The 14,045-nt window shown below is 36.2% G+C and overlaps 1 protein-coding gene across 1 annotated transcript; it reads right to left on the reverse strand.

Moving 5' to 3' along the window:
- Positions 1-2,575: 2,575 nt before the first annotated feature.
- Positions 2,576-13,761, reverse strand: LOC129235799 (aminopeptidase N). The gene is made up of 7 exons (XM_054869838.1): positions 13,106-13,761; positions 12,860-13,018; positions 10,255-10,548; positions 8,046-8,232; positions 7,668-7,915; positions 3,133-4,254; positions 2,576-3,049 (listed from the first exon to the last, which is right to left on the reverse strand). Exons 1-7 carry the CDS (start codon positions 13,594-13,596, stop codon positions 2,758-2,760), a joined length of 2,793 nt encoding a protein of 930 aa, XP_054725813.1. The 5' UTR covers positions 13,597-13,761; the 3' UTR covers positions 2,576-2,757.
- Positions 13,762-14,045: the final 284 nt, after the last annotated feature.

Here is a 14,045-nt window from a genome sequence, read left to right on the forward strand (position 1 = left end):
GATCGACCGGAGGTTCTAGTGAATTTTTGTGGCGCTCTCGGAATGTGATTAGTATCTAGCTTTCCACTCTTACACCTCTACTTTCATGGACAGAATATAGCTAACAACAATTCAAAATAGAATAGAATACCCCGATTGATCACTTCAATTGTAGCTGCGAACGAACGGTATACAAATGATTCAGTCACGGACTGAAGCCGTGTCATCGATAAAATTGTCTAAAACCTGATTCCAGGTCAAAATCCCGAAAACACATGCCCGAATGGACATTCACCCGAAACCCAATCACCCGAAAATAATTTACCCGAATAAATTTGCCCGAATACGAATACCCGAATCTTATTAATTTTCCCGAAAAATGCCCGAAAAATGCCCGAAAAAATAAAAATAAATTTTATATAAAAATGTTAATAAATAATTAAAATTCAAAATTTTGTAAACAAGTTTTAATTATATGGCATGGTGTGAAAGAAATTGAATTGTGTGAATTTAGGATATTTGAATGTTGTATGCTAAATTAGTTAAGTATTCCAAAATTTTGTTTTCTTCTTTATATCTTTGGTATTCTTCCGTTATTGTGCGTAATCGTTTTTGGAGTGATATCCAGGTTTGACGTGGTGTCGCTTCTTTTCTTCGAACCAATTGACAGTCCCAATAGAATTGATTATTTTTCGACGGTTTGGATCTGACATAAATGTATCCTCCGATTATTAATTTTTTTCCGACAAGTTGTCCCACTTCCTCAATTTCTTCCATTTTTATGAATAATTAAGAACGAATGACTGACTGATGAATTTGACACAAGAGTTTTGACAACATTTGTTATGAATAAATAAAGGAATAGCACTCTTTTGTTCTTTTCTTGCATGTACTTCAAGTGTATACTAATTCTTAATTATTTTAAATTTTTTTTTCTTTTCGGGTAAAAGGATTCGGGCAAATGGGTTCGGGCGAAGACGTTCGGGCAAAAAAATTCGGGAAACTGTCAATTCGGGGAAATATACATTCGGGCGTGTGGATTCGGGCGGGTGTTTTCGGGAGTTTGGGCGTAAACGCGGATATGCCTTAACATTAATATTCATAAACATTTTGTTTTTGGTTTTTAATTTATTGTCCACTTATGCATTCACTGTGCTGTGCCGTTTAAATAGAGTATCATATTTCTTAAAAGGTTCATTACACTTGAAAGTAAACGCAAACATAGCTAACGTAATTATTTTATGTGCGGCGCGTGAATGCTAGAATCATATTACACAAGTAAACACCGAAAAATTGTTATTGGATTGCATTGACAAAAATTACTATAAAAACGCTTGTACGTAGTATGTAAGACAAGAAAGAAAATAATCGTTTCACAAGCTGGATGCCTAGCTTGAAATGATACAAATTTCAATAAATATATTTAAAATTTAAACAATACATTTTTTAATCATTTAAAACTTTACAGAGGGACTTATTCTTGCTATCGAGGTAAAATAGCTCAAGATTATTCTGGACCGTAAGCTCAACTGACCCGGGGCAGTGCAATGATTGGATCATGGAGTCTACAGGTTTAGCGTAGAATGAATGGAAACAGATCAGGATCTCTCATTTAACTTTTTGTCTTTTTTTTGTCAGGGTGGAAATCGAAAATGTCAGAAAGACCATCAAATGTGCCATCACACCAGTGGTATGTGTGGCATGCTAACTAACCTGCTCTCGCTAACACTATAAGTTCCCCCCCTCTCGTCCCCTCTAGGCTGATTCCCTTCTGATATTGCTAAAAGCATTTCATCATGGTGGAGCCGCATTTGTGCTTTTGAGACACAGCAGGTACTTGCGCCCAGGTTCTTCTTCTAGTTGCATATGGGGTTATATGCTATCAATAGCCTCCATTACTACTTTGTGACCTATGGGGAATCGGAAAGTTGTAATATCATTGCTCGATATCGTCTTGTTTGAGTGCGTCTTGAGGCTTACCTCAGGCGTTCGTGCTTGTCGTCTATTCGTAAATACAGGCATCCCCACTGGAGATCTGCTTGCTTCTTTGGATTACACATCTGTTGGATCTTCTAGCTCGGTCGTATTCGCCTTGCTTCCGCTTTGTGCTCCCATTCTATATTTCGGAGTTTTATTACAATCCTTGCTGGAAAATTTTTTACTCATCTTACCTATCTCGTCCGACATAATTAGAGTGTTGAACACTTTCTCGGCCACTTTTCTGTTCTTGTCAAAATGCGACACCACCGACGTCTAAACTCTTATTTCTTTGGATGTCTGGCAGACTTAAAATCCATACCCATTTACATAATTTCATGTTTTGCTAGAATAACGTTGGGAATTAGAGAGGGAATCTGGAGAAAAACCAAAGTTGGACCCCCTACATCAAATGTATAATAGCCGAACGTTATATCTAATGTATTAATAGCTGGCGATTTCAATAGCATGCAGAGCGTTCCGACATCAATGAAACCTGTTTTGAATATAATCCTTTTGTTGGCGCAGTTGTATAAGAAGCTTTTTGTGGTTTTGCTGACAGTAGTTTCTGCTTGTATTTTTTATTAATTTCGAAAAGTGTTTTGTTTTTAACATAATATCTGTGGCAAAAAAAATCTTATATTAATTAATTTCTTAATGCTAGTTTAATTTAATTATAAAACATTTATGACAAAAATGACAGACAACTGACCACATTTTTAAGCCTTCAAAACCTAAGGCTTTGCTCGGGGGATACCCATTTATCAAGGCATATGTGGGAAGCGTTGCTAACAAATATGTTTACAGAAGACCGTGGACAAGACTTAAACAAATTAATAAAACCGTTGTTAAACTGTTTATAGCAACCGCATTGCGGCTTTCCAAATAACTTAGAAGTTTTGGTAAACGCTCTTGCGCCCACTTCAAATTCATTTCCACCGTTGAAACGGCGTCGTGCAGTTTCGAAATTGAGCTACCAAAAAGTGAGCCTTTCTTCACAATGAAATTATCCAGCAACTTCTTCTGCTCTTGTGTGGTGAAGTAGTTGGCTATGTCACTGATAACAGTGGCGACATTTGACCAACCATCTAGTCTATGGTAGAAATAATAACAGAATAGTAAATGTGGTTAGTGACTTGGCAGAAACTACATACATATATTGAATAACAAAATTACCTCTCCGCTAGTCTTTCTATGGTATCAGTGACCATAGTGAATACAACATCCACATTTTCGGGATTCTCAGCATACATTGGTGTTATACCCATAACGGCGTATTCGCTAGAAATGTTCCCGCGCAAAATATTGTCATAATGATATTTATAGAAGCGAAGCGTACATCCCATTGCTCTGAACAGCTTCTGCTTCTCACTCAACATTTTCTCATTGTAGAACCAATTATTAAGCGTTTGATAATAAGTAAAGTTGCCATCACGCGTTGCACTGCAGTACAGTGTTTCACGAAAATCTGGTGTCGGCTTATTGCCAGATTTTTGGAATGCATCGAATACCTGTTGGGCTTTCCTACCGCAATCGAATAGATGATATTTGCATGCCCAGCTAATGACCTTGTTGCGATTGTAAATATCGAGAACAGTGAAATTGGAGCCCGTAAAGCCCAAATGTTCATACACCTGAGCCATGATGTCATTCAGGTAAGTCACAAATGGTTTTTGTTGCTGTAGTGTTAAACGCTGTGAGACGCGTGGCAAACTCGAAAACATCGCATACCAAGGCAAATACTCTGTTTCATTGGCTAAATACTCCAAAAAACGGAATACCGTTTCATAGTCCAGCATGGCGACTCGAGCAAAATTGAATAAATCATCGATCAACTGGGCGCGATTGGTGGGAGGTATGCCACTATGTTGTGGCGTCAATAAAGCAATTTGAATTTGAAACAGTGTTGTATTGTCGTAGAACACGCGGTAATAGTTTGACTGCTGCAAATTGAAAATCACCCATTTGAATGGTTTCTCGATGTAGACGAACAACCTAATGCTTTTTGGTAAAAAAAATCGCGCTGTAAGATTATTGAAATCTGGTTCCGCGTCCGTCGCATAGGTAATAGGAATGGTATAGGAGAGCGAGTCGTTACTACCATCGTTGCGATCAAGCAAGAAACGTCTTTGGGTAAGTTGCATGGTACGATCAGCATTGATGTTCACAAAGAGCACTGGAAATCCGACTTGCTCCGTCCAATCGTAGAGGAATTGATCTAAATCAAATCGCGGTGTGGATGGCCAGTAGTGTTTCAAGTGTTTAAAGAGATCGGCCGGAACTGTATTTTTCAAATGGCTGCCAAAAAAGTGAGAAAGATGGTAGTTTAGTAAACTTCTGCTCACGAAAAAGTGATGAGCTGCATGAAAACAAATTAATCAATAGAAAATCGCATTGACAGTTTTAAACCATTTGCGCAAAAATATTGGATTTCTTTTCACCAAACTAATATTTATTTATTTATTGCATGAAATAAGATTTCGAATCTTGCAAGTAATTAAAGCTAGAATATACTCAAACCTTGCGCCAGGTACTCCCCCTTCGCAGAAGGCTACGACCTTTGCTTATGACTCAATCTAAGTGTGCTCTTCTACTGCTTAGACGATCATGCGGGGGGGACCCAATTTAAACTATACTGGTACTAAAAGACTGGTTTATTCATTAGTCCTCATTTTAAGTGCCTTCCTTGATATTGAGCGGTTCTTTCAGAACATTTAATCCGGATCAATCGATTTAAATAGAATGTTAGACCCTCATTTAGCCCTCAACCAATCTGAATTAGGTTTCTTATTGCATTCTCAATGACAGGATGTATTGAGTCTCTATCCAGTCAAGGGTTGACATGGGCGCTCTGCATGAGAGGGCCTCTCACCCTAATTTGTGCTGCATACTGGATTGACTGGAGAGGAAAGACTGGCGATTGCTTGATTGGCAGATAATCTGCTGTGATCTGATGGTAGTGGTTAATTTTTAAAATGTTGCTAGTTGTAAACTTTCTGTTAATTTTAATATTTAAAACGGAGCGCGTCCTATTTATTGTATCACAAGTATCGGGTGTTTTATATATATTAGGGCGGGTCGATTTAAAAATCGCTCATTGCTCTGTGAAAATCGTATTCTAGGGATCAAAATAAGAAACTTTGCCGAAGGAACCATACCTCTAAAACGAGTTCTGATGTCCCCCAATTTGATGTCCCCCATTTAGAGGGCTCCAATCGAGTCCAAATGTATGACCGACCCCTACTAACTTTGGACGGCCGATCCACCCATGCCAGTGGCACACCCCCTGGAACTCCCCTGGGGGGGTTCCCCATACAATCATTTCAAAATATCACCATTTTTGGCCTTTACATGAGAAAAGAAACTAAAAAGTTCGACCCAAATTGGGGGACATCAGAATTCGTTTTAGAGGTATGGTTCCTTCGGCAAAGTTTCTTATTTTGATCCCTAGAATACGATTTTCACAGAGCAATGAGCGATTTTTTTGCCTCCCCACAAATCGAACCGGCCTAATATATATATAGTTGGTTGCACTTGTTTTATTATAATCTAGTAGATAATTCTATGGCATTTATTTTTTTAATATGATATCCGACATATGTCCGCTACGGATAAGAGTTACGAGTACATGGTTTATTCGATCAGTCCGTTGTTGCGCTGTGCTATTAGAATCAAATCTCTTCGTTGTTGAGCTGATTAATTTGTGGAAACCATTAACCGTAATGGCAGCTCCATCTTCATTTCGAAAAGAATAAAGACCGATGATGTCGCCAGTGTTCTATGAACTTCGCGAGCAGGCTCTTTTTTTTCGAAGTAAACTTCCACATTTTAGAAGCTTTTTTTTTCCGGCGTCAACGACTTATGATGCCTTGACAAACCTTACTGAAAAGAATCGTCAACACAGTTTGCCATTCTTAGCTGAAAAACCGTAATTACCGATATCGTTAGCTTTCTTGCAGCTAAAAAAACACCCGATATATATAATTTTTTGCAGGGTTAAGAACTTGAGTTGATCCTAGGCAGATAAAACTAAAGAAGGTAAGACTTCAAAGCACTGTTGCAGAGGGTGCATTGATATGCAACTAACGTCTCACCATAAATAATTCCTTTACCTTATGATCAATAACTTTAAAGCGATGTTTGTCTCGTGGAATTCTCTATAGAAAAAATTGAGTTGTTGGTTTAGTTTCTTTCCCAATAGCTTCGAGCTCTGCTGTTTCAAATTCAAAAAATTAGTAAGAAGAAGGCATTGTCTTGGGGTATTCAAGGCTAGAAATTTGAATCTTAAATAATTCGAAAACAAAAGTTAACCTTGAAAAATGGACTGCCCCATCGGGTTCCGCGTACTCTATTTAGATTATCACACTGGATGCCCTGCTTGGGGGAAAAATAATTCTCCGATTCTAGCACAGTGTTATCTTTGCATGACAAAGCAATTACTAATCAGGAGTATACAGTATTTGCTGCTTATAAGGATTAGATAAACTAAGAAAATCTCACCTATTTAAATATACACGAAAAAATGCGATAAAAGAATCCCGTCTACAAGCATTTCCCACTTTTCCCTACGCATCAATTAATGTTTTTCATTGTTAATTGGATTAGTTTGGGAAGAAGAAATCCATTATTTTCTCGGTAGATGGCTGTCGTGATCGATATGTCGTAATGTATCGATCAAACCATTTGAAGTTTATGCTGGTTGTCAAGGTGACATTTCATACTAAAAAATTCTTCTGCTGTTTTTTGTTTGTTCCATTCAGTTGTGAGTTACAGGGTGCTACAATGGAAGTCAACAAAGAGAAAATTCGTTACATTTTACAGTTTTCTTTTGATAAAGGCGAAAATGCAAGCCAGGCCGCTGAAAATTTGAATGGAAAGAAAATTGTTTATGGTGCCGATGCCGTAACAGCTAATTATGTGCAATTTTGGTTTCGTCGATTACGGCCAGGCCTTTTTGTTTTTAAAGAATATGTCGATAATCTCGATAAAATTACAGAAATAATCGAAGCTTACCGGTATGTTAGTAGTCATAGCACCGCCCAGGAGCTAAAGATCGAGCATAAAACAATTTTAAACCATTTGCGTAAAAATTGTACGCAAAAAGAATGGATTTATTTTTCCCTTTTCTAATACAATATGTTCAAGCCCTTTTTAAAATTACTAACAAATTCTTACTTAGTACAAATATGTACAAGGTGGCGCAAAATTAATCACCCTCTCGGAAAGTTTATAATGCGTCAATCATAATTGACACTTGTGAATAAGACAACTACGGCATACAATCCCAGAGGTCAAAATAAAGATTTCCAGCACTCAAAATAATTTTTTGTTTTATCTAGCGACAAAGTTACTCAAAAACGAAATTGGAGGATTAATTTTGTGCCACCTTGTATGTGAATGCACCAAAACTCAGTGTAAATGTTTACTAATATCTGTGCACTTGAAATAAATAAAATCACGATTTGTTCATGTTTTAAATTTAATTAATGTAAAATTTCGAGATTTAATTAAATTTTAAGTGGTCGTTAATTTCGTTCAACTAAATGTACCGGTAATGCCTAAAACCGAGGATTTTCATATAAGCACTTCCCGCTTATACGCACCGAATATAGTGCATTTTAGACGATACTTATAACCGGTAAATACTGTATTTGTTAATTTCTAACTCAAATATAGTAAATAAAATGACACAAATTGATGTAAATACTTACAATTCTTTCAAATAAGCCCGAATAGCCATATCGAAGTTGTCAACACCCATAAGGTTGGCTATCATGCGTAATATGGACGCACCCTTTGCATAAGCGAGACTGCTAAATTTATAACCAATTTCTATTGGAGATTGTATTTGTGCCTCTGGACTAGTCAACGGTTGAGTGCTATTCACAGCGTCTATGCCAAATATCATATGTACTTGATTCACTACAAATTGCTGGTCTAAATGATATTCCGGATGAAGCTAGAAGATCATAAATTTATATAATATACATATGTATGTATAAATAAGGGTGCATAAGAGTAGTCGAGAGCACCACTTAAATGTTGGTAATAAAAAAAGACATGGACGTAATAAATTTTATGATGTCTACCTTGTGTGCCATGAAGTACTGATAGTAGCGCGCGAAGGCCTCATTTAGCCAGAAATAACTCCACCAGGCGAACGTAACGCTATTGCCGAACCACATATGCGCTGTCTCATGCACTACTATGGTGAGAGTGTATTCCTTGTTGGACCAGCCATCGGTGTAACCTGGTTCAATTACCAGTACATTGTCGCTAAAATCATTTAAAACGTAAAATTCGGTTAAACGAAATATTATTTATATTATTATTATTAAATTTGTATAATAACAAGTTATACAAATATAAGGAGGCAGCAGCACTAGCAGCATGGGCCATATGCTGAACGAAATATATTTCTAAATTATGTGCAGGATACGCCACCTTTATTTAGTCAATGGAATTACTGAATTACGCTATCCTTTTACAATTTATCCCAACATGTTTAAAAAAAATTTTTTTTTTAAGACAAAAGCTCTCGTTCATATTAGCCCACATCTCGATCGATTTTTTTGCTATTTCAGCTACTAGGTGGTTCAATAATATTTAGCGGTTCGATAAAAGAGGGCGTTGCTACATACTAGCCAATTTTATTTTTCATGTTGGTACACACGCATTTTAGCACAGTAGAAAGATAGGTTGCTGGTTGCAGGTAAAAATTACTCCATAACATATAGGTGTATAATTAATTAAATATTTATTTTACGTAGGGAGTGCGTTTTATGTTTCTATACTTGAAGCGGCAGGTCACGATATTTTGTAGAAAAAAAGTTAGAAGTGGCTTTATAACCTCTGTGGTATTTTTTACCCAGTAGCGACGAACGCCGGGTTAAATATGGTCGTACAAGCCTTAAAGATGATCCACGCCAATGCCGTCCGAAAACAACAACAACACCAGAAATCGTAGGAAAAATACAAGATCTCGTATCGGCGAGTGACTGAAAGAGATTTTGTAGAAACCCTAGGCCTTTCTGGGGGCAGTGTAAGTACTATTTTGACTGAAGTATTCAGTTTCAAAAGGCTGTGTGCATAATGGGTGCCGCATTCGCTAACAATGGAGCACATTCGAACACACTCGAATGAGAGTGTTTTTGAAAGGATAAAGTACAATAAATTTTTTTGATCAATTCATCACTATGGATGAGATTTGGGTCTATCATCACGATCCTAAGTCAAAACTGGAGGCTAAAGAGTGGTGTGAATCTAGTTCTTTGGCACGGAAACGAGTTCGTGTTGTGAAATCGGCCAAGAAGGTGTTAGCATCAGTTTTTGAGATGAAAAAAAGGAATTTTGCCTGTGGATTATTCGCAAACTAGTAAAATTATTAATTCTAAATACTACTGTCACCTTTTAGACAAACTGAAGGACAAAAATCGTGAAAAAGACCTAGTTTGCAAAAGAAAGATATTCTTTGTCATCAGGACAATGCACCGTGTCATAAGAACATTTTGATAATGGCTAAAATCCATGAATTATAGTACAAATTGTTGGAGCATCCACGATATTCACCAGATTTGGCCCCTAGTGACTTCCACATGCATAAAACAATGCATGCGTGGAAAACGTTTTTCGTCAAATGATGAGGTCATAACAGCTGTGGAAGCGTATTTTGCAGCCTTTATAGATCCTCACTCCAGGGATGGAATTCATAAATTGGAATTGGATCGTTGAAATAAGTTTACGGGTGTTCAGGTGGACTATACTGAATAATAAAGTGTATTCCAAATCATAAAATTGTGTTTTTCTTATCGAACCGCAAAACTTATTGAACAACCAGTAATGGCTTTAAACTCTTGTGTGACCTTCGGCTTATTGTCATAAATTTTACTTTTTAAAAGACCCTCCTTTGTTAAGGAATCTGTTTTCAAAATCCTCCTCAGAGTGGTTCGACTGATGTTTAATTCATGAGCTTGGCGGCGATGTGAGGCATTTGGATTTGCGGCAACGATCTCTCCGACAGCTTCAATATTTCATTTGAACAACGTGTTCGATAATTTTCAATGTAAAACGATCTTAATTCACCACGCTCTTTCATTGTATTTAAATACAAGTATGTATGTACTATGTTATATATCGTTACGTGGTTAAAATGGTACTGAAGTATAAAAACGTAATTAATGACGCCGATCGGTTTAAAATTGTCAAAGGCATTCAATAATTCCATTGAAAAGATTAAGATGGCGCATCCTGTGAATTATATACATATGTATTTTAGGATGAGGAGAAGTTGCTCTTCACCTATAAATAACCAGTCCCCAATTCTCCATGCCATTGTGTGGAAATTTCGGCGACCCGGCCTTCTGCATAATACGCAGTCCCAATTCTTTATACGGCTGTTGTGTGTATTCGCCATAAGCTTTAATCGATCGTTCTGCTACTTGGTAAGCAAACTCGGTTTTATTTTCATATTCTGTGCGTGTAATGAATTTCAAATCATCACTTCCATGTTTTACGAATTCAGAAACAATAAACGCTACGAGGTAGGTGGACATGGGTGGGGTGGCAGCGAAGCGATCCAGAAAGCGCTCGTCACTGTAAATGTAAAAAAGGTATGTGAAATCGTGTTCTTATAAATTGTTATTGCTGCACTTTAAAAACACATATTTGCATATAAGGAGCACACTATGAAATTTGTTTAATTGCGACTTAGAAAGGCATTGCTTTCCTTAATATTTTGTTGAGTATAAACTTATAAGTTAGAAATGCATTAAACCTTACTTTACAAAATAATTTTTTTGATATCCATAAATTTTTTTTCTTCGAAGTTTTTTTATTATCTATATTTTAGTTAGTTATTCAGATTGCGTATGATATCTCTACATTACTAGCTTCCGTTTTAGCCATCTAACAGGGTCTGCTGTTTTTAAACCAACAGGCTAAGATTCCTGTATCCCTATGAAACCAGAATTCAAACAAAATATTCGTTTTTACAAGAAATAACGAGCACCTAACAAATAATTTTTGATGCCGCAACAAAAAAAAATCGTATATTCTCCTAAACCAGCAACTTTTCATATTTTCCTATTAAATAGAACATTTATTTATAAATTGGTGTCACATCGATGAAAAAAGTGGTAATCAGATGAAGTTGGTTGTAAGTCTTTTGAATAAACTGCGTTGGGTTGAATTTCCCAGCTAATAGAGGCCATTTCCTTAGTATTTGATGCATCTTTGCCTCTTTTGAGTCTATTTCATTATAGTTGGTAGATGTTGTTGTAGCTGTCTTTCATCAACTTCATCTGCTTTCAACGCTCCTAAACATATTACAAAGCTACTAAAGGGTTTTTCAAAAGTAACGATTAGGTGCCGGTAGTGAATAATTCCTAGACGGTACCTTCTTTTTAGTATTGAAGTTATTGTTATTAAATTACTTATGAAACTTATTATGAAGATGGGCGATCTTTAAGGGCAACATGAAAATAATCGTCCAGATGAGTTGACAATTTAAAGGTTGGTGAAAAAATTTCAAGATAGTGGTTCTGTCGAGGATCAAATAAGGACTAGCAGACTAAAAACTGGACGTTCTATTGAGAATATTGTTGCTGTGCTGTAGCGCAAAGTCTTCCTGAATAACCTTCAACAACAATTAGTCATTCATGGATGGACTGTTTGGCGGATTTTACCCGTGGACGTGTTCATGGTGGACATTTAAATTATGCCATTTTTCACATATAATTGCTAAGAGCCATATTTTGAATAAAAATAGTGCAACCTAAATGGCTCTAAAGTTTTGCATGCTTTCTTTTCTAACAACGTCTAGGCGCGTCTTTTGAAATAGCCTTTATAAACTATTGCTGTTCGCGCATCGTAGTTCAAAGTTCGAGATGAGTAAATATACCCATTTTTTTTACATGCTAGATACATACGTTCCTTAGAACTTATGATAAATTTGGGGATAAGTTACAAAATAGTGTAAGATGAAAGAACTCTAAATAATTTCACAAAAAAAAACCCTGCAATAGAAGTAATTATGAAATCCATATTAAAAAATTTAATTAGTGTACGGAGAAAATTCAGTCCATAAGTATAAAAGAGATAAAAATTCAAATTTAAATTAGAAAAAAGTTCAATTTGGCAACTATTCATCGCTTCTTGATAACAAGCGGTCACGTTTATTATGGACAATAAATATATCCAGTCTATCTGCCGGGTTTTATTCAAATTATTAAAGACTTCTATTGGTTCTTTTCTACTGTTTTTTTCGTCTGTGATTAGCAACTGTTTTTTTATTTTCTCTAGCATTTTTTATACAAGGTGGCACAAAAATAATCACTCTCACTGAAAATGTATAATTATTGCAAACGGGATCGTTTGTCAATCATATTTGACACTTTAGATTAGGCACCTGCTTCATACAAACAGACAAGTAACGATAAAGATTTCCACCAAATTTAACACAAAATAATTGTTTCCATCCAGTAATAAAATGACACAAAAACCAAATTGGATGTTTGCGCCATCTTGTACAATACTTGTTACCCAATTTTAATGCTGTGCTGTTAGATGCCCGCAATGGGAATTAAACCACAATGGGCATTAAAACCAAATTATGGTTTTTTTAACGCGACTAAATGTCTACATTTATTCCATTGTGATCTGGATTTCATTTGTTTTCATTAAAAAATTATTATTATTACAATTTTTATTCCGCTTCAAAAAAATTTTGGTTATGCGCTTGTCTCAAAGTGTGACATCTTCAGTCCACAGACACAAATGCAAGTCAGTTTACCTCGTAAGAGTCACCGCTATTAATAAATTCGACTATCTTAATATCCCTTTGTGATTACGAAATATTTTTATGATTCTCTAGACAATGTTATCTAAGTGACTTTATAACACTTACCCGTCTGGTGTGCTATCCAACAACTCCGTATTGAAAACTGTATTGTATTGGGTTGGCCGACTAATTTGTAAGGTGAATGTAGCTTTGAAAGCTGGCTCATCAAAGCAGGGGAATATGGTGCGTGCATCAATCCGCTGAGACTGCGTTACGCCGATCCATCTGTGGTATAAAATCGTAAATATCCTTACCTTCATACGCACAAATGTATGGTAAATACACGTATGCGAAATATCTCATTTCACTAACTTTTCATTGCCGGCACTGTCCGTGTAATTGAGACGGAAAAATCCTTGAAGTCCATCACGAATTTTCCCACTGTATTTGAAGTGCAACGTATAGTTGTTATTAAGAATTAGCTCTTCTCTCAGGCGAATCGTTAGCTTATTTGTTATCTCATCGAAAGCCAATTCGTCGCTACGGATCAATTGTGTTGTCCTACTCGTATTATTATTGTTATAGAGCCAAGCGTGAGTGATATTAATAAGATTTTTGTGCAAAATAATTTCGCGAGTACCAGACTGCGTGGGGTGTAATTTTATATTGACTTCGCCATCAAAAGTGAACCGACGTGCTCCATCTGTTGGTAGTAGGTACGGCTTCAACCAAATATCATAGGCGTCAGGCAACACATCCGTCCCCAAGCGATAGGATAGTACGGAAGTGCCGTTATTAGCTGTAATGCTGCAAATGGCGCCAAAGGCTATCAGCAATAGAAGAGATGATATTGCCAAACTCATTGAATATACACACACGCACTTGTAATGTGATCGAAATCAGTGATCAACAAAAAATAAAAATAAAAATTAAAAATTATAATAATTCACAATTAGCAGCATAAAAACAAAAACAGTCGAAAATAAGCAACCTGCCAACCTGCACACAGAGAGTGCTGTATTTATTCTGCAACTTTTCGCAAAATACGCTGGTTGCTTGGTGCTTGCGATTCCGTATAGCGGTTGTATCGGGTGTTTTTGTTTTGTTTTGAGAGAATGGGAAATTTAAATAAAATACAAAAATGCTAAATGATTAACTTATTTTATGAAATTATTTTTATATGAAAGTTCATTATATGCCATGAATGCTTAAAAATGATTTTGGACGTTGCACAAATCTCAATTTGTTAACAGCTGTTTATTTTTTTCTAAATGAAATTCCATCATTAAAAACAACACCCCTTGTAAACATA

This window comes from Anastrepha obliqua, chromosome 1, assembly GCF_027943255.1.
Source record: "Anastrepha obliqua isolate idAnaObli1 chromosome 1, idAnaObli1_1.0, whole genome shotgun sequence".
NCBI classification, from domain to species: domain Eukaryota; kingdom Metazoa; phylum Arthropoda; class Insecta; order Diptera; family Tephritidae; genus Anastrepha; species Anastrepha obliqua.

What these genes read in the sequence shown, in the direction of transcription:
- LOC129235799 (XM_054869838.1), bottom strand. Translation starts at nt 13,596, where the DNA reads ATGAGTTTGGCAATATCATCTCTTCTATTGCTGATAGCCTTTGGCGCC. An exon ending in AGTACTTCATGGCACACAAG is followed by an intron (nt 7,916 to 8,045) that starts GTAGACATCATA and finishes ATGATCTTCTAG; the next exon opens with CTTCATCCGGAATATCATTT. An exon ending in ATAGAAAGACTAGCGGAGAG is followed by an intron (nt 3,050 to 3,132) that starts GTAATTTTGTTA and finishes TTTCTACCATAG; the next exon opens with ACTAGATGGTTGGTCAAATG.